Genomic DNA, 21456 nt, shown 5'->3' with positions numbered 1-21456 from the left:
CTTTTTCAGTCAATACTACTGAGATTGTCTCAGCAGCTGAAGCCCTCAGGAAAATTATTTACAGCAAAAAGGGAATGGCAATCTCTTTCATTTCGACTTTTAGATTATTGCAATTTAATAACAAATGATTAGAAATGAGACTAGTTTCCATGTTTTTGCCTTTTGACTTCAAACAATGATTTCAAAACATCTTCCATGGGTGGGCATAGCAACATACTGAGTTGTTTTTAATGACAGTTAATCATAATAGACTTACCTGGTAAGGTAAGGCAGATAAGACTAGCAATCAGTAATGTTATGCACATGAAAACAATCAAAAGAAATATCTGAAAAAGGGGAAAAAAAAGAAGGAGAAGTCAGTAAGAAAGTTACTTAGCCAAACCCCAACAAACCCCAGTATAAAAAATTCATCATCCTAGAAAGCCAGCTAAACTAGGATATTCAAATATTAACTGATGTTTCACTGTATAAATAAATCAGCAAAAAGAAACTTAACCACGGTACATGCAGAACACCTGCAGTGCTGTGTATTTCTAAGACTTTCTATCAACTGTTCCAATGATAAAAAGTAACACTTGAATCCAGAATGACTGAAGTTCTTTGTTGTCTCACAAAAAAAAAAAAAAGATCATCCCTTAATTTCTGCACTGAGCAGAATGACTCTCAAATAATCCTAAAAGGTTTCTAGCTCTGTATGCTGTATGAGCAAGGAGTGGTTTTATACGGAAAACCTTGCTGACAAAGTTCTTCCAGATGTACTCAGGTTTCTGTGACCAGAAGCTGACAGTGAAGCTGGTTGCTCCTCAGTCAGGTTTCCATCTTACCAGAGAATTACCATATACTTGACATCTTTAAATATTTCTCAAGCACCAGGCCCTGTGAAGCTCTGCTTCACTAATCATCAAAGCCACACAACAAGCAAGCTTGCTACGGGAAAGTCAGCACCTTATCCCAACAGACTACCGAAAGAAAGTTAAATCTGGAGCACACACTTTCCTTGATATTTGGGTATAAAGGAAGGAACCTTCAGAAGCAATACCATAGTGACCTAATGTTAGCCGTGACTTCCATTCTTCAGCTATGCCTGAAACCACAGTAAGTGAGCTGTGGTGAAGTTTATATTTAACTCAGAGTTCTGCTAACAACAAAATAGTTACCTAGTTTAAGATGTATATTATTCTAGAAATATAAGTATTTGCCAATAAAATTTCCTTTCTAATTTTAGGGATTTAGAACTTTCAAGTATTATATAATGCCTTTCTATGTTTAATACAGAAGCAAACAAAGTTCTCTGTTGATTTCATTAATAAAGCAAAATAGTTTAAAGTACACTTCAGCTACAATTAGTATGTCCCCTTGAAAGCCATGCCTTCTTAGAGGCACACCTGAACAACCTGTTGGGAGGGGCTTATTGTCTTTCTCTCCATTACTTACTGTGAAGAAAACAAGACATCAACTGACACATAATACTCAACATATATGGAGTCTGTAAATAAAATTGTAATTGAAGGTCTTAAGTTACAGGCTGAAAAAAACCTTATGTGAGCATAACTGCAATGTTGAGCATAACTTTTAGAAAGCTGCAAACCATATGAAACAGTACCCACCAGGTGACTTGTGATAAAATGGGCTGTCGCCCTTTTTAAACCTTCTGATCTTGTTTTCATAGTTTCTAGCCACTTTCCCAGGAAAGTAACTATAAACACAGATGTTTACACATTCCATTAAAGAAATGTCTTTTGATGGACATTTCTCATGACTAGTGTGGTTGGGAAGGTGGTAACCTAACTATCCAATCCATAGTCGTTGTCAAGAATCTATAAATACTGAAACCACAGAACAAATCACTCTCTTCTTTCTATCACACACTGAGCTGTGTCTGTGTGAATCATTTCATGTCCAACAGCGACAATGGGCCAAATCTTTCTGAGGAAAAAAAAAAAAATTCTCAAATGCCTTTTTCTTTCATCTTGATGTGTTAGGTATACATACCCTGAGTGGGAATTTTAAAGGCCTATGATAAGGCTGGAAACCCACAGGTCCTCCTTGTTGAAGTATGGCTTGATGGGCTGCATGGAGACCTTCTCCTACAACTGGAATGGCATTATTATTGCGAGCATGCTGGTTGTTATGTTGCTGATTTGCATTGTTTTCATTCTCTTCCTGATCACCAAGTAGGTAAGAATGAAGATCCCTGTAACAATCAAAATTTCAGTTTTGTTCTCTTTGATATGAATGAGAAACTTTCATATATTCCACAGAAATATAGGCCCACTCAGAATTCATACAGGTTGTACAAATCTAACACAGGAGTACTGCCAGAATTTTAATGAAGTAAAATAAGCCTTTTTTGGTAACACATTCAATGTCATCATAATCACAATTTAGAAGAAAAATGCTGGTGTGGATGCAGTTGGAATACAATTACATGGAAAGATCACTTATCTGCCTGACTGCTTTAAAAACACCACCTGCTAATTAAAGGTGTTATGCACATGAAAGGAAAACTGCATGGATATTTCAGTTCATGTAAGCACACAGCTCCACCAACAGCTTTTATGTTACTGTCACTAAGCTCTATAGGAAACAATGCCCTTCAAACCTAAATCATACAAGGACAACGCTGCATTGCTATGGATGCGTTGTCAGAAGTACAGAGGCAGGCAGAGTTTTTCAAGAAGATTCTAAATTGCTCAAAACCTGTTGACAAGTCTTTAAGAATATCAATCCTAGGAAAAAAAAAAAATCAGTCTACTTTAAAATTATTCTGTTGATGTTTTCCACATATACAAATTAGAAAAATTTGAGTCTGATTAAAAATGAACATTTAGGACTTCATTTTCCTCAGCTTTAGCGGAGTAATATTTGTGCAGATATTCTATTAGCAATGACATCTACCCAACAGCTTGCTTTTTGAGAACAACAGAGCAAAAGATTTTCATCTGTGCTAAACTAAAATTGCTGAAGAGGTAATTTGCAAAACAGCTGCAACACTGGAGTAAGAAAAGCCATTTCTATCATCATCTCCAGAACTCTTACTATACTATACTTAAACACATTCAAAACTTGCAAAATAATTAAAAACTTCTTCGAAATGCAAACTAAGAGAAGAGGGGGTAAGGAAAGTTTCTTATGAGAAACATAAATATTATCCAAATAAATAAATAAATAAATATTTTGGATTAGATTGAAGTCTTTCATTCACTCAGTTTTTTAGATATAACTTGGCAAAGAATAATTCTTGATTCTAAGAGTGCAACATGGTGGGAGAATGCCAATATAGTTTGAAATTAAACTGAAAACCTACAGAAACAAAGTCAACCTTACTTTTTTCTTGACTAATTTGGCAAACAACAGATGAACTAAAAAATAATTTCAAGTGCTCGAACTCTGCCTGGCAGTACAATAATTTACTTTATTTGAAAAAGGTTTGGTTTTATCCTTTTCTAAAGTCTGAACATTTAACTTTAAAATTCCCAATTTAAAGTTGCTTACTTCTTCAGCTCAATGTTTTAAATAATTTTTCTTTTTTTTCCCTTCTTATAGACCAAGAAATGCAAAAAGTGAATATTAATTTTATTTAGATGATTCATGGAAACACACTGCTGACATTTATCTCTTTATTTTCATATAATAGGGAGTTAAGAAGATGTTAGTCATACTTTTGCCATCTCCTTCACTAAGCAAATGCTCTAATGGTGTACCAGAAGAATTACTTGTCAAAGGCTAGTCCACAAGTAGGTACATTTACTGCTTAGAAGCAAGCAATCATTACACAAGTTTTTCACCATGTATTAATCTGTAGAAGAGCTATTAAACCTGTTTGTTTGCATATCTGGAAAGCTGCCTTCATGTTTATAGACCAAACTAGGCACAGTGGTTGTAGCTGATTATGGATTTCTGTACTTACAGCAAGTATCCAGCAGTAACAGTCCATGCTCGTACAAGACCTTTCAACCACTGTCTTGTATGTCCTTGCTCTAGCAAAGCTGGAAGCACCACCTGAAGTAACAGCAGCTCTAGGGAAAGTTCACTTACTGGAGCGTCACTGGAAACAATGGGAAGAGCAGGAAATCAAATGTAAGGAACATTCTAAAAGAAATCTTTTACAGTGAATCCTATTAATGCCACCACAATACAAAAATACAGTGGATGCCAAAAAAGAAAATTCTTAGTTTTTTGCTCAAGTTTTTCCCTATATACCACCCTGAGCAGAGCATTAGGCACTTTGGCATTGAAGAAATTAAGGGAAAAAATACATTGAGAAAGATTGTATCTAAGAATACAGTTTTCTTCTCTATTTGCATCTATCATTAGTTTGAATTATTATTCAGAAATAGAGAAAAAATGCTATCATTCAAAAAAAATGTAGTTACAGATATTATTTTGCTCCTGAAGCAATGACAATCAGGAATGAGTGTGTTAAAAAAGCAAACACAAAAGGAACTTCACTATCTGAAAGTTGAAATGGGAAGTGTTTTGAATGTGTAAAGCCCTGTACAGTTATCTTTATGGAAGGAATACAAAATGCTTTTTTTTTCAAGTAGCTTTTCATTTGTCACACTCTATGATGCAGCCATGTACTTTACCCTTTACTTCTCTTAGAACAATGAAGATTAGATTAATTGAAAACAAAATAACATAACAAAAAGTGTCACTTTAATGCTCAGGGAGTGCAAATACACTTCTTCCATTTATAGAAACACTGAAAAACCCTGATATTTTTAAAAATAAATGCTCACCTGTAGAGCATAACATTATATGGAAGAAAGTTAGGCAGGAGATACTTAATAATGCGTATAGGAAGCCAGAGCATGAGCAGTACAATTGATCCAAAGACAATCTGCAATAGGAAAGTAAACAAGTTAGTCCAAATAGCAGAAACAACCAAACCTATTTTCCCACCCATATCTGACATGTTCCCTGGATGTGGCGGGCTAGCCCTGGCAAACAACTGAATACCTACCCAGCTGCTGGCTCAATCCCCTCTCCAGCTGAAGGGGAATGAAAAACAGAAGGCAGGCAAGACTGAGATAATGGCAATTTAATAGAGAAAGTGTCAAGCATGCAATTAAAACATTAAGAAGAATTCTACTTCCCATCAGCAGACAGATAATCAGGAATTTCTTGGTGAGTCAGGAAGACTAACACCATAACCATGAAGATCCCCCCCAGCCTCCTTTCGCACAGCTTTTACTGCTGAGCATGATGTCATATTCCTTTGGTCAGTTTGGGCCAGCTGTTCCAGGGATACCCTCCTCCCAGGTTGCAGCTTATTCACTGGAGGTGAGGGAGCAGAGCAGAGCAGCAAAGAAAATGCCTGGATGCTGTGCAAGCACTGTCCAGCCATAGCCAACAGGCCTGTTGGTAACGCTGTTTCAGCTGCCAATTCAAGGTGCAGAAAGACATTTGCCAGTAGGAAGAAAATCCATTCCATCCCAGACAGACAGGTACAGTACGATGCCTTCACCAAATAGGACTGCAGCTGAATAAGCACCAGAATAACCTTCTTGACAACTAAAGCAATGTCAGAGTGTTCTTCTTTCTTTCCCCAACACCAGGATTTCTTATTTTGTATTCCTCTCTTTTCTAGGTGGCTGACTTTTTAAGCAACTTGCTGAAGCGTGAAAAGACCTTTCAGTTCCTATTTCCTCACACGTCAAATTGACTGAAAGACCAAAATTCAGTAGGAACATCAAATGCCTGAAGACAATGCACTTTTATGAATCCTGTTTCCTTAAGGAACCAGATGAAAAATTAAGTACATTTGAAACACTTACATTTCATATAAATGCACCACTAGAGAGTAAAAACGTGAAAAAAACTGTGTTTAACTATGTCAAAAAGAAAAACTGAATCCTATTTTCCTGAAAATTAATAGTTTATGTTATATGCAAGACATTTCTTTAAATACATAGACATAAATAGAGCTTCAAAGGTGTGATTTATTCTTTGAAATGGTAAATTGTTACCATTTTGGATCCCATATTCTAGCATGAGGCTAGTGAAAGTTCTGAATTTGCTAAGCAAATCAAAAGTTCAACTAACTGCCCCTTCCAACACAGTGTGACAACATGAGACCAAGAGCAACCAGTAGATCTTTGCTTGTATTTGGGCCACCTGATGTACCACAAAATTTCAGGCAGGTGAAGAATTACAATTATCAAAGGATAAAATGCTCAGAAAGCTGGAAAGGTCAACTCCACTCAGATACTGAAGGACTCCCTAACAGAACCAGGATCTCTCTTGAGCTTTCACTGCCCAAAGCACTTTAGATGTAACAATAAAGTACATCAAAGAATGTTTTGGGTGCATCAGTTTACACAGTCCATGCGTGACGCTTGACTGCCTGCTCAGCAAACCTCAGACAAACAAGTAAAGGGAAAAAAATCTTTCCTTGTTTTCAGTATCTTACAATGATAATCTAGAAACAGACACCACTGGCTAGAGCAGCAGAATCCAATCCTAAATTTAGCTAGAAAGTTATTCTTCCCTGCTGAACTATTTTGGGTGAACTGGACACACAATGTTAACTGCAGTATTTGAGGGCATCATGAAAATTATGTGATTTACAATATCCATAATAATAAACACTTGTTTTCCGAGTACATAAACATTTTCTGTGACTTTGCATAAGATACTTGGTTTAGAAGAGATCTCTGAACTCCAACCAATTCTCCCCGAACTCCTATTCTGAGCAGATCCAGATACAACAGGCTGCTCAGAACCTTAGTTGTGTTTGTGTATCAAAAGATGCAGATTCTGTTGGCAACCTGTTCCAGTACCAGTTCAGTTCCATGGCAAAAATGTTTAAGTACACAGTACTGTGTGTGGAAGACAGCATATGAAGCTTTCTTTCCAAATAAGGAAATGTTTCTGGCAACTCCTTACCACTGATAAGATGAACCTCCTGAGATGTCTATAGATGGGCAAGTGAATCATTTCCTGCACAGGATTGAAGTCTGGATCATTCAAATTCCTGAGAAACCATAAGACACCAGGTCTCAATACCTAAAGTAGGAAACAGAAAACAATGTATGAGGAGAATACAATCTTTGTATTTATTTGTATTATTTTGGAAAACACTGCTGCAGAAAATAAATTTTAATGTAATAGGAGAATTAGTTGAACAAGATTCACCAAAATCGCACCAAAATAGAACAAAGAAAGTATTATCACAGAGAAGGAGAGAACCAATAACCAAATATGAGATTAATTTTCAAGTACTGACTGATCTTAAACAACTAAAACATAGTTGAATTTGAATTTGAAGGCAACACTCAGATTTAACAGCTATTTCTAAACTAAAAATATCTAAGTAAAATATACTTAAAATCATGATTTTTCCACTGCAGTAAGTACCAGTATGGCGGCCCTTTTTACATGAAACTGAATCCAACATACACACAAAGAATGTTAGCAGCAATACCCACACATGAAAGATTTAACAGTTCTGTATGTAAGCCTCAAACTGCATTATGTAACAATCTTGTTTTTGCACACTCACCTCTCTGAGCAAAAGGATGAAGGATGCAAAATAGAAGACGTAAACCATTCCAACCAACCAGTGCAGAAACATTGTGGTGCCTGGGGCAGACTGAAAGCTCAATTCTCTGTCTTTCAGAGTGGCATCAAACATCTCCTGGAAGGTAAGTAGTAAACAAATATGAATAAAGTTTGGCAAACATCCGCAACTACTCATTTTGTTTACCCTAGTTCTTATAAACTATTAAGCAAAATTTCAATGTTTGCTTTAACACATAAATACACCATTTAATTAGAGAAAAAAGGAATTACTTTATGATAAGAACAGCAAATAAAGATCAATTTATTTCTTTTGACAGGAAAAAGAGATATGTCAACTCAATCAATCACTAACAGACTCTACATAAGTTATAAGTCAATTCAAAGTGGCACTATGATGGAAGCAAATAATTCCTAAGTAAAATTCTCTTTCTACTAAGGCTGGAAAAAATTAATTTATAAATATTTATATTAATAAATTTATCAATCAGTATTTTTCAGGACAGAAAAACAGTCCTCAATTCCAAGCAAATGCAGTAAGGATCTTTTCCAAAACAGAAAGAGACTGGACAACTTAAAATACAAAGTCATTACCATTTCACACAAGATGGCTATGTAAAGAGGTTTATTCAGTGCACAAGTTTGCCTATAAGTAAACTCATTATCACAGTGGTCTTGTAACTGCACTAAAAAGGATTAGGATCTTGTTATTTTAGTAACAACATGTTAATTTGTATTTAGTAACATACAAAACCCCAAAATAAGCATGAGGCAGTCAGTACCTAAAAAACCCATTCCCTCTGGAAATGCTGCTTATGAAAACAGAAGAGTACCCTCAAACTTGTATTAACAATCCTCTTCTCATCAGAACTTTTTTTTTTTTCTTCAAATAAAAACACTGTTACAAAAGATTTCATTGTATTTTTTTCTGTTCTTACCAAGGAGCATATATCCAACCACCAGCCACAAATGAGAGGAAACACACCAATTTCAACCACCACTAACAAGGAAACCTTTAGGAAAAGAGAGAAAATAACATCTCACTAGTTTAACAAAAATTGCTAAGAAAATAATGTCAGATTAAATTTAGAGGATTTTATTTCCCCCCATAAAAAAATTAGGATTACCTTGACAACAATATAGCAAACTCCTAGTAAACGACGTGATCGCTGGAATTTAACAAGTGCTGCCAAACCCTGAATAGCTTTGTCAAGAAAATAACACTGGGAAACACTTTGTAACAGTCTAATTAATATCAAACACTGTATTATGTTGCTTTTAGCAACAGGAAATTTTATAAAAGAGAAAAATGAAATAGTAAGTATGTGTTTTATCAGAGTTCTATTTTCAAAATTGGCTGTGACTCTGGAAGTCACGATCTAGTGTTCTAGGTAACACTCCCAAACATGCAAAAGTAAAATAAATAATTATTATATAATAATTTAAGTAAATAAATAATTATTAGTAATATATCCCTTCTTAAATTAAGCAACCAGAAGTTTTCTCAAGAAATAAATAGTTGTCTCTGAAAAAATCTGCCACAAATAAGCATGTTTAAAAACTGAAGACCTACTTTAAATAGTAGCTTTCCTTTCCCTGCTGCCTAAATCAAGTTCTCACCTTTTCTGAGAAAAGCTGGATGCATATTGCACTTTGGGAGTTTGTTTTGGGTTTTTTTTTAGGATGCAAGGCCTACATGCTAATCTATTAAAGTTTTACACTTGCACTGCACATTGGTATACTGATGTAGAAAGTTGATGTTAACTTTGTGTACTTTTGAACAGAGAACTGCTAACAAATGTATATTCTTTCAAATTGAAGCTGGTGTAAAAAACCATGCAGCTGGAATGCAGCCTTCTTACTTGCTGATCAAATAAATTGACCAAATAAATCCTTCCAGCTTCCAGGATTTTTTCTATAACTAAGTGAAAGTAGTTTTCTCAAAAAAAGTAATAATGAGAAAGAAATTCTTGCTGCAAACTCTCAGTAGTTTAGAGACATAACAAAGAAACTAAGATAATCCATATTCAAAAAATCTGGCAGGATCAAAAATATTTGAATAAATTTCCCGTCATACTGCCCATATTTTCATAATTCCCCCTTTTATAATCTCTCTGCTGCAACTACAGTCCACAGCAGAAGCATAGGGGTAGTGAGGAAAAACAATTCTACACTCTTCTCCTCAGACAGCATAAAATCCTTTGATTGTATTGTTAAGCGTGTGCAAGTATTTGAAAGCTGGCAGTCACACTGATAACTTCTAAATGTCCAAGAGAACAGAAGAGACCTTTCCTTATAACTTCACCAAAAGAGCAGAGAAAAATGCTGAGTTAAGTGCACCTGCATCATGTGCGCACCTCCTCGAAGCATAGCCATAAAAATTATTTACATGTAAATCAGAACCAGGTAACTACTGACAAAAGGATACATGACAAACAATTAGAGTCACTGCTAGAAGAACATATCCAACTATAGTTGTAATCAGGCCTTCAAAATGAGATGCTTGTACCTAGAGCAAAGAGGAAAAAAGAGGAAAGCATATGAGTCTCTTAGAATCTTAGTTACATAAAAAGGAGATCTAAATTCCAAATTTCAACTCTTCAAGAATGCCAAGTTTCTCTAGTTTTTATATATTTTAATAATCTACTACTATTTCTGTATCTTCATCAAGAATATATAATGTTTACATTTACAACTACTTTCTTCAAACTCAAAACAACCTCAATATATGAAACAGTGTCGCCTTACACTGTTTCATTCATCCCCTAGTTTCCCCTACTTATTATCATCCACTATGAAAATTAGTAGACAATTAAAAAATGTACACAAGGAACAAGAGGCTATTAAAAAAACCCTGAAGACACAGTTTTTAAAAACAGTAAGAAACCTCACTTGAGATGTAAGTAATGGAGGAAGTGGAAAAGATTGGGACAACATTTTTAATCACAGGTTCAAAAAGGTTGAAGGACTACTAAGAAGACATACTCCAGCTTACTTTTGCAACCACAAACAGAAGTGGAAAGATTCTTCAAAAATATCGTGACTGAATAAACAGTGGTAGTTTATTTTTAATTTTTAAATTATAACACAGTACTCACATATTCCTCAAAGCCCAGGCCAACAATGGAGAAGTGACCAATGTGGTACGGACAAAATGCTGTATAATGTAAAGCAGAAAGGAGAAAAAAAGGCCATGAAAGCTGCTAAATGAAGCCTTATTTGCAGGATGAATAGTGTAACATGGTATTAGTCTACTCATAAGTTTTATGAAAAAAAAGGACAAAAGTTAATTTCTGTGCAAGTATTTGGAAGTGTTAGATTTATATAATTTTACAAACACTGAAAATCACATCAGAATTTGCCCTTAAGGACTAAAACAACATAAAATTACACAGAATAAGAGGATAGTCTTTTCCTTCTTACTTCATCTTGCAGTGTGTAAATTAATTCAGTTTCTCGGTGTTATGTACTAAGCTGGTATCCCCATGCACTGAAAGACTCCAGTAGCCATTTTAGAGCAAGGCTTCAGTTCTAGTACTTTAACTCTTAAGAATACTTAAAATATTGTGAAAAATGCAAGCCCTGCAGAAATTTGCGAAGGGAAGAGGAGGGGGAGAAAGATGACACCCAGTGAAGGGATGAGGAGTGACTGAAAAGTCTTTTACTTTGAATTAATGTACTGAAAACTGTTAATTCCAGAGAACTCACTCCTGACAAGACTGACGTTTCAGGGGAAATGCATTAGAAAACACAGCACTTCCCCATTTTTCGAAACCTGCATATTTGCAACAAAATCAATTTTTTTAGTTATTTTATCTCACTCTGTTGTCTTCCAATCAAGTTACAAAGGACTACAGAATCCAACATTGATTTTTTTATAGGAGCAGAGGGCATCAGAAAAAGCAAACTTTTATTTTCACCTATATTGTCTTCACTACATCATGGTAGTCTACTCTGGGAGCTATTATAGACTAAACATTCCCTTAAATGAGGGATTTGTGGGAAATCCCTCATTTCTGTATGACCAACATACAAGAAAATCCCAACCTCAAAACCCAAGAATCAAACAAACAAACCAAAAAAAAAAAAAACACTACAGGAAAAGATTCAGCAGGACTCATATTACCCTAATCAATTACAAGAAAAGTTTTAATTTGTGTCTCTTTCAGGAAAATCAGCAGTTACTGGAAACAGCAAACATGTAAAAGATAAAGGGAGGAATCAAGCTCTCCCTGCCTAGTAAGAACAAGAGAAAGAAAAGTGAGATCAAAAAGACCACACTCACAACTCCTACAGATATTGGGCTAATGACTTAAAATTTGCATTTTTCACATTTTATGAGAATATAGTGGACAGTTTATCATGTTTTCTAAATAACTTTATTTAAGAGATTTTCTAATGGATTCCTTAAAAAGAAAGCACAAAGGAGTAAAAACTTCTCTGTGAGTACTAAGAATGAGCTATAAAAATATTAATTAAGTTGAAATGAATTAATTTGTCCAAGGAGAATTTCTGGACCACTAATTAAGGTTAGAAATGCTTTCCTTCTGTTTTTTCTTTTATAAAGTACCTCCTGTGACATCTGAACTCACAAGTACTGTAATTAAAAATTACTAGGGATTTGGCAGCTGTAAATTAAGAAGTATTACTTAATGGGAAGGATACTAGAAATAGGCTTGAGAGGCATACATTAAATTCCCAGACCTCCTGCTTGCTTAGGAAAGTCATTCTCTTCTCTATTTGTGAGTTACCCACTTAGCAAAGCAGCTACTGAAAATATTTCTATATGACAACTTCATTAATCATTCTTATTACTCATTTATTATTGAATTTTAGTCTATGGTTTAGAAATTTCAAGGTTATTATCTACTTACTAAAAAAGCCTATGTATTATAGCAATTAAAAAAAAACCCTATTTATTTCTGATAACTACAGATTAAAATAGAATAATTATCAGAAAAATAACTCAAGTATTTTCCAAGTCTTATTTTAGAACAGTTACAGTTTCTTTTGAATTAAATATACAGCATAGTCATGTTTATTTTCTTTTGGTTTGCTGTTCTGTTTCAGTATCTAGATGCTCAAATCACTGATTCAGTATTGGGAGCTTTACTTTGTCTGTAAAGACTTATCTACATTACAACTTCAGTTTTTCAACCTCAAACCCTTCTGCCAAAAAAGACCACTCTAAAAACACCAAAACAACACAAAAAAATATTTTCTAAGCTGATCATTCAGAGCAAGTGCAATTTTGTTGTATTTTTGTCTGGTATCTCTTGAAGTGTGTACTATGCTTCACCTTGTCACTAAAATGCTACATTCTTGTATACCTCCCTCCCTTCCAATTTGAGCTCCAAGAATGGATTCTTAATGGAAAAATACTCTATCTAGTAAAAACTACAAGGCAAAAAAAAAAAGAAAATTTCTTAGCCATTCCTCAAAATATTGCATTTCCTCACAAATTAAATTCCATGAGAGTCCTCCTTGAGTTTAACAATTAGAAATAAATATTATTTTCTATGCTTTTGATGCTGTTTGGGTTTTGCCCTTTTTTTTTTAATCTGTTCTCTCTATTCTTCACACATCTATTTGTAACTCTGTCACCTATTGTATTAGTGGCTAGTTTTCCGAGTACTTTTCCATGGCCTTTCCCTAACCAGAAAGACAAAATAAATTCCAGAGCTCCAAGCCCCGGGAAGTACAAGGCCCCTATCCCATCTTGGTTCTTCCTGGAAACTAAGGCTGAGAACAACTCTTTGAGATACATTTCATGGACAAAGTACAGCTAATACTGAAGGGGGGGCTCCAGAGAAGGGGCTTGACGTGGGGGGAATTGCATCACCACTTGTCCTCCTAATTGGTGCTTTTTATCAATTATGCCAATTTCCTAAAACCTATAAAAATGTACTCACCCCGGTGGGGGTGGGCTTTTATGGACACCTTTATGATGATAACTACCTTTGAAGGTATTCAAATAAAGATCCCCTTTTACATTGCCTCCTTACTAAAATTACCTTGAGTTTCATTTCCAGGTTGGGAAAAAGGCAACACTTTGGTTAAGGCTCTGTTAGGTTTCCTATTTTAAGTCTATTCACTTAAATTGACAACACCAGAAAATAATAAATATTTGTGATTTATTTTGCCAGTTAATTTTTATTTCTACTTTCAGATGTCACATCTTCATTTTTCTAGAACAGCCTTAAAACTGACCTGCACTATCACTTCACAATGAAGGATCATTTTAAAACCTAAGAGAAAATGATACTTACCAAAGACAAGTATGAATAGCGTATTTAAAGACACCACCCAAAAGACATGTTCCTGTAAGGAGCATGGAGGAAAGAGGAATGAAGATGACAAGCAAACAGCACATAAATGTCAGTTTTTTAAATAAGTGACTTGACTTTTGTATCTCAATTTCTTTCAACCGTCTGTTATCACCAGAACTTGCACATCTCATATTAGAGTGGTGGTATTAGGACAAATAGAATGTATTTGAATGAGAACAGTATTTTAATTAATTATAATAAAGAGCAAAACATAAGATTAGAACAGATATGTATTTTCAGTGTGCACTTTTTAAAAGGTCTAGTTTTCATTTACAGCGAAGTGATTCAAAGTTATCTACATCTTTTAAGAAATTCCACTTTTATGCTACACCCCCCACTATAATTTGTGAAATTCCTAAAAAACCCAGTTTGCTTGAACATAACATTATATGAAACTCTTTTTAAAGCAATATATATATTATATGAAAATAAGGACTCCAAATACAATTATGTATATTAAAAAATACAGACACTTAAAATAATCCTTCTGTAGAAATTCTTGAAAAGCGGGACTGCACTTACTAAGAAAACCAGAGATCCATCAAGTCCAAGCATCTGTGAAGATAAGAAAGTTATTTTTATTTATCAGAAAAACTAAGGAACTTGAATCTAAAATAAGCCTCTTTCGTATTGACTTTTATTGTCTAGTAAAGTCAAACGCTTTTTTTGTGGCTCACCCAACAGTACCAGGACATAAATTTTTACAGATAAAAAGAGAAACTAAATTCTCATTCAACACAGTAAACTCAGGTTTTCAAAGGCAGTGATATACATGTGGAATATCTGAATACACATGTATCTATATGCGTCAAACCAAGCATATAATCAATTAATTTATAAGCTGTTTCTCTTCAAGACTTTGAAGTTTTTGACAAAGATTTTGTATTTACAAAATATTGTAGTGACTGAATGGCTGTTTAGGTACGTGTTTAATCAACCCAATATTTAAATACAAGAGCAAATCTTTGTTTCATCCTACTTACAAAATATCAGTTTATGCTGCGCTGAGAAAAGTTAGTATTTTATCCTTGATGTATAAAAGCAACGACTACAGGATAATTTGATGCACTGTATGCTATTAACTTTTGAACAGAATTGTTTTACAGCTAGGGAAGATGGGAAACAAATACTTCATCACCCAGCACAGCTGTTACAGGAAACATCCACAGAGCAGCCAAAAATAAAGCATCTATTAAAAAAAAAAAAAAATCTCCTTTCCCCACACTTTATCTTACTATTTCAATCCAGACACTCCTACTTCACAATTACCGCTGTAAAGTTCCATGTTCAAGACTCTTTTGTATGAGGACTTTGCACTAAGTTCCAAGATATAAGAGTTACATATATTTTACAAATCAAACCAAGATGCAAAAATGTTTGAAAATTCAGAAAACTTGCATAGTATTTTTACAAGATGACATAATGAAAGAGCCTACCCCAATTTTGATACTAAATGTAAACTATGCATCTATTGCCTATGTCAGCACATAACATTGGAAGTGGTTCTAAGTGTATGCTGAAACTGACTTCTATATTCATGAAGAGACAACAAAGTATCATCGGTTAGGAATATATCAGCACTTTCTAGCAAATAAATTGTGTTCAGAAATACAACACTTTCATCCTGGAAAACAAACCAGAATGGTTCAGGAACCTGAACTTTTGTATGTCATTTTTCATTGAATATCTTTCAAAACACACTAAGAAGCTTCCAGTGGATACAAAACAAATATCAAGATGTGCCACTCATGAGGAAAAAAGTATTTCTGCTACCCTGCAACTGAGGCAACAACTATACCACAGCCTAGTAATGATGCTGGTAAATAACATGAAGCTGCTGCACCCTACCTTCAAGCACATTTTGCTGCATATGGTGAGCTTTGAACTCAGATGTTGGCTACTTCTAGACCAGCTACAAAAACCTAATTCTTGGGCCTCTACACTACTCCATGATTACAGTGTACATGCATGTCATGCTCTAGTTATGGAAGATCCATAAACAATACAGAAACCATGTTACATTAAAATGCTCCATTATTTTTAGAGAAACACATTTGATTTTTGTAAAGAAACCTAAACTTCCATTTCTCTTTTCCTTAGTCTAATGCTTTCCCCAATACAAAAATTAAGCATTAAACTATATCTAATGCAACATACGTGCACTCGTAATCTGGCCCAGTGTCCTCAAAGCAAGCTGCAAGTCAGTTCTACACCTCACTAAGTGGAAGACTTCAGAAAAGACTACAAAAACATGTTTTAAACTGCTACTATACTTTATACCTGTAAGATACTACTAGACTTAAAATCAAAGAAATACTTTCTTTGATGGTTAAGATGAAACATAATAAAATTTTGTTTATAATGTAACAACTTTTCTAGGTCACTAAAGGCTCTTACAAAAGAATGATTTTCAAATCTGTCCCAAACGCATTTTAACACAGCAATACTACAAATCATTTCAAGTATGAGGCTGAATAATTAAATTCAAGAAAATGATTCTTACTCACTCGCTCCCAAGTAAGCTCTTCTGCTGCTCGATCCCATTCCAAAGCATTCCAGTTCATGTCATCTGAGGAGACAATGGCCATTTTTTCAGCTGTTAGATCGCTCAAAAGATGTAACCACTCTATGCTATGTTCTAAATGAACAAAAAGACTTGAGTGCATAATATTCATCAATAGACAACAGCTTTTCAGCAAGCAGATGCTTCAGCACTCAAAATGCATGAAATTTGCAAAGCCAAGATAAATAAGCTGAAGTGGGAATTAACACAGCTTCCTTCAATTACAACAGTTCTATATTTAATTAATTTATACTTAATAAGAACTAGAACATTAACATTGCGAGTCACCTGTTACCTTGTGCTCCATTGTTTGCATCTGCTGCATCTTCTACTACAGCATCCTCTTCATCTTCATTATCTTCCTCCTCTTCATCTACTTGTTCCTCTTGAATTTCAGGGTTCTCACCTACAACTACATTCTCAGCAGCTGGGTTAGCAGGCTGATCAAGCACAGCATTTTCAACACCTCCATTTACAGCAGCCTGAGCCTGCAGAAACAGAATTTAGTACCCGGTTAAATTGATCAAGCTCTTTTAATGCTTTTATCCTGTATATATATATATATATATATACATATATATGTATATATATATATATATATATTTCATATATATATATATATATATATGAAACTCAACAGTATTTAAAAAAATCAATAAAATACTTTCTAGGTAAGAATTACTCTTGGGACTGCTAAACCTTTAAAAACAGGAAAAGAAACATTCAGATAATTTTACAAAGTAGCTGAGATAGGAAAGGACCTCTAGAGATCATTTAGCCAGCCCAACTACTCAAAGCAGGGTCAACTATGGCAGGGTTAGTGAGGAAACTTTACAACCTCTCTGAGCAACCTGTCCCAGTAGGTGATCACAGTAGAAGTGCTAAAAAAACCCAAACAAACCCAACACAAACAAAATGCAATTTTTTTTTTTTTTATTAATCTAAATGGAATTTTCTTGCATTTTAATTTAAGCCTACTGTCTATGGTCCTGTCACTCAATACCAGCAAGACAGCTCTGGCTCTGCCTTCTTTACAGCCCTCCATCAGGTATTTATACAGACTGATAACGTCCACACTGAGCATTCGCATTTTCAAACTAAACAATTCCAGCTCTCTTAGCCTCTCATCATGTCAGATGTTTGAGTGCTTTAATAATTTCTGTTGGCTCTTCACTGCACTCACTCCAGTCTGTCCATGCCTCTTTTGTACTGGAGGACCCTAAAACTGGATACAGCACTCCAGATGTGGTCTCACCAGTACTTAATAGAGGGGAACTCTGTCATGGAAACTATCATTACGTTAGAAAGATAATAATTCAAGGCCAATCTAACTCAGTCATCAAGATGAGAATCTCTGTCTTTTAAAAACTGACGTTTACTAAAAAGGAAATATTTTTAATTATTTCTTCCCTATGCATGGATTGCTTATATTATCTCTTCTCCCACTCAAAAGGCTCCTGAAAGCACTGAAGGAGTACATATGTGTGTGTTGGGAGTGGGAGGACAGAGGAGCTTCAACTTCAGTGGTGTCAACAAAACTTTCAGTTGCTTTGAGAGCAGTGAATTGTTACCTCACGAAGAGGATACTTATGAAAAAGACAAAATAAAAGCAAGCTGCATCTTCATTGACAATGCCTGAGAATTCAGCTTTATGCGCATAAAATTATCTTAAAATATGGTAAAGATACAGAGATAAGAATCTATGCAATGCTACACAATAAAACAACTTCAAAAACTGAACAGTAGTGTCACCAAGTTTATATAGGAACAAATTCAACTTCTGCTAACAAATAAAAACACCCTGAAGTAAAATAACATTACTGTTGTGCTCTGATAAAGTACTTATTCCCAAAACCACATTTTCAAAATTAATTGTGAACTAATGAGCAGTAAGTTCTACCTCATTTTGTTGACCAACACCATTGAGTGGCTGTTGTTGATTTTGTTCCAACCACTGTGGTGCTCCTCCATGGACGATCTGTTCACGTAACCATACAAGGCTGATAAATGCACACAGAGTGCATGTCACCACAAAACAGCCCTGCAAACAGTCAGCCAGTAAGTTCTCCCTGGGAAAAAAACCAAAAAAAACCAAAAAAAACCAAACAATATTATGCTGGTAAGACTACAGTAGTTCAGAAAAAACAATCTTCCAGAACAGCAGAGGAAACACAATAGTCACTGCATAAATGGTTTGATATAGTAACAGGTTTATTTAAATGGCCAAATGCAAAATATCCAGTCCACCTAAGCATTTTATCTGCTGAGCTACCTGAACCAGAAGAATGGAACTGTAGGGTTTCCCTTCAACAGCTCCACATTTCAGGTAGCATTTTACCACAGATATTATCTCTGTAACTTAAAAATCTTAACTAATCAGGTCATATATAACTGTATAGCAGCAGCAAAGCAAAGTTCAGCCAGCCAACCTAGAGTTACATGCAATTCAAGAGGTACCTAAAAGCATCTCAAGCAATTCTTATTCCTCATTTCAGGTACCTCCTTGGAAAACTGTAATATGTTCTTAAAAATATGTAAGAAACATGGCACCATAGTACTCTGCCATCTCCAAAGAAGCTTCTATCTGGTCCCCCTTGAAGCTGCACACCTGTGCTTGCACAGCACAGTGAATACCATGGGGACATGAAATCCAGAAAGAAAAGATGACACAAGAGGCTACTGTAACTGACTCTGCCAAGGAAACAGATGTCAAAACAGTTTCACACACCATTAAAATCTGACAAATACTTCATTTCCCTATTTTCTCTGTAATAGACATGAGGTGCCTTAGGTTCAGTTGCTTCAGATTCTTCCCCAAAAAATAAAAATAGAATCTACACTACAGAGATTACAGGAAATATACTGCTATTAAACAGAAACAAGCATCCCTCTCCAATAATGAAAATTAGTTAAATGCAACTTGACCTAATTTCTCAAATCAAATAGCCCAGTTGAGATGGCTTAGCTGAACCACAGAGAAAATTCATTACATATTTGTTTGATGTACAGGTGATTCTAGTTAAACTCAGTTTCAGTTTCTCACGTTCAAGATAATGAGAAAGTAAAAGGCAGCTTGAAAATCTGTTGTTTGGTATTTACTGATTCTTTAGGCAAAACTGATTTTAAAAGGACAAAGAAAGACAATGTGCAATAGCAGATGGTGATTGAAGCATTAAAAATACAAGTATCAGCTAGAAGGAAATCTGATAAAAAAAAAATAATCCCTCTCATATAAGAGACTCAGAATGAATAAAATTAAATTAAAAATATAAAAATGCAACAAAGAAAGCAGAAAATTACATTATTAGTGACAGACTTCTTAATATTCTACTGTGTATCTGATTTAAACCATAGGAAATGAGTTTTTTTTTCATTCTTAAGTGTAATTTTGCAGCTTAAGTTTTCTTTACATCAAATACAAATTTTCATAAACAATTCATTTTACAGAGCCTGCTTTGTAAAGTCGGTTTTCCAGCTCCAAAGATACCGAATAATGGAACTCCAAAATGAAATTATTTCTATTGTAATGGTGTTGTCCATACATCTGGTTGTGCAAAGGTAAAAGGGCAGTTACTAATTAAGATGGTAGAAGATAAGTGTAACTGGATGAAAAAGATACTAAGTTCCAAAGTTTCTTTTTTCAGGGTAATCTGACTAAAACTGGTTTTTGCATCAATCTGCTGAAGTACTTACGTGGACAGAATATCTAATGGCAGTGTCAGTAGTGAGCTCACAGAGCCAGTAAACAAGCACTTGTAGATACGACCTGCGTGAATAAACAGAAGCTTGATATAAATTCAATTTTGGCTATAGCTTCACTTGGAAAGGACCCCAGGTACCCTCTTTTCACCTCCAATGAAATTTATGACATGGAAGAAAATCTCAACTTTCAGTGCATGAACAGAACTCAAGACCATATACAACCACGTGAAAGAAAAGCTGACATTTACTCAAGACCATATACAACCAAGTGGAAAAAAAGCTGTATTTTAGCTGCACACCTTTAAAAGTACACATTCAAAGTGTAAGAACTGCCATACTAGATTAGACCAAAGATTCATCTAGACCTGTGTCCAGCACTGGTCACAGTAATGGATGCCTAAGGAAGAATATGGAAGCAGGTTAAAGATACTTGCAGTGATAGTTCTTCAGTACATTCTCATACACTTCACTTCCGATACCAAATTATCTCACATCTAATTAATCCTTGATAGAATTTTTCCCCCTTTAATTTGCTCAATCATATTTTGAATGTGTATAAACTTCTGGTGTTAGGATATAATGTGGAAAGGATCATCACCATTTTATCATCTCTTTTAAGTAGCTCTTTTATGGATTAATAGTTGATGCTAGTAAATGTTAGCTTTTTACCATGATTTATATTTAAAAAGCAGGCCATCAATGTATATGGTCTACTTCAGAAAATTAGGTGAGAATATTGTGCTATTCTCAAACTAAACCTGTGCCAGCTACAAATGGAAACACAGAACATACTGAGAAACTGTCTGGGGAGATGCATTTTTCTTGCTCTTTTGTTCAAGACGCATAGTACGGTTTGTAAAGATGCACTTCCAATTATTTCCTTGACTGAACACTATACCCCTTCTGCCTTTCTCCATTTTCTGTGTATTCTTAGCTTGTTGAAACATCCATAGCTCATTTTCTATCTCTATTTGGAAATTAAATTTCAAACTGGATACTAGAGTAATTTAAATGCGTGCTCTCTTTTCCACTGAATTCCTTTGCTACTTACATGATTTTGAGATTTAAGAGTTTTACAAATCAACTTGTCCATGAATGTAAATGAATTTTACTTTTCACATGAAAAAAAACTTGCACTTTCATTTATAGATGGTTAATAAAAATAGAACAACACTTCTATCCTAATATTAATAAATGGCATAAAATAAAACCTTCCATGTAGATTTTAAAGAAGATCATTGAGGCATTTTATTGAAATAAGACAATTAAAAGCTCTTTCATGCATTTTCTCCTATGTCTTAACACCTCTCTGAATTGCACTACTGGTTTAAGAGTCAA

General features: G+C 34.7%; 1 protein-coding gene across 2 annotated transcripts in view; it reads right to left on the bottom strand.

Moving 5' to 3' along the window:
- The window catches only part of MARCHF6 (membrane associated ring-CH-type finger 6), a 44975-nt gene that overhangs the window by 11816 nt on the left and 11703 nt on the right, over window positions 1-21456 (bottom strand). For both annotated transcript variants that reach the window (XM_088053755.1, XM_005531712.3), the window contains exons 5-20: window positions 20110-20182; window positions 18317-18485; window positions 16712-16904; window positions 16361-16422; window positions 14376-14408; window positions 13794-13845; window positions 10623-10681; window positions 9953-10033; window positions 8652-8720; window positions 8463-8537; window positions 7508-7642; window positions 6892-7011; window positions 4743-4843; window positions 3911-4048; window positions 1993-2194; window positions 257-326 (exon numbers count right to left, since the gene is read on the bottom strand). In XM_088053755.1, coding sequence (XP_087909881.1) covers window positions 257-326; window positions 1993-2194; window positions 3911-4048; window positions 4743-4843; window positions 6892-7011; window positions 7508-7642; window positions 8463-8537; window positions 8652-8720; window positions 9953-10033; window positions 10623-10681; window positions 13794-13845; window positions 14376-14408; window positions 16361-16422; window positions 16712-16904; window positions 18317-18485; window positions 20110-20182 — 1632 coding nt within the window. The remainder of the gene's footprint in view (window positions 1-256; window positions 327-1992; window positions 2195-3910; window positions 4049-4742; window positions 4844-6891; window positions 7012-7507; window positions 7643-8462; window positions 8538-8651; window positions 8721-9952; window positions 10034-10622; window positions 10682-13793; window positions 13846-14375; window positions 14409-16360; window positions 16423-16711; window positions 16905-18316; window positions 18486-20109; window positions 20183-21456) is intronic.

This window comes from Pseudopodoces humilis, chromosome 1 (genome assembly GCF_049639895.1).
Source record: "Pseudopodoces humilis isolate 2021_Gansu_Grassland_sample_001 chromosome 1, ASM4963989v1, whole genome shotgun sequence".
Taxonomy (NCBI): Eukaryota; Metazoa; Chordata; class Aves; order Passeriformes; family Paridae; genus Pseudopodoces; species Pseudopodoces humilis.
This window is presented reverse-complemented; position numbering and strand designations above follow the sequence as displayed.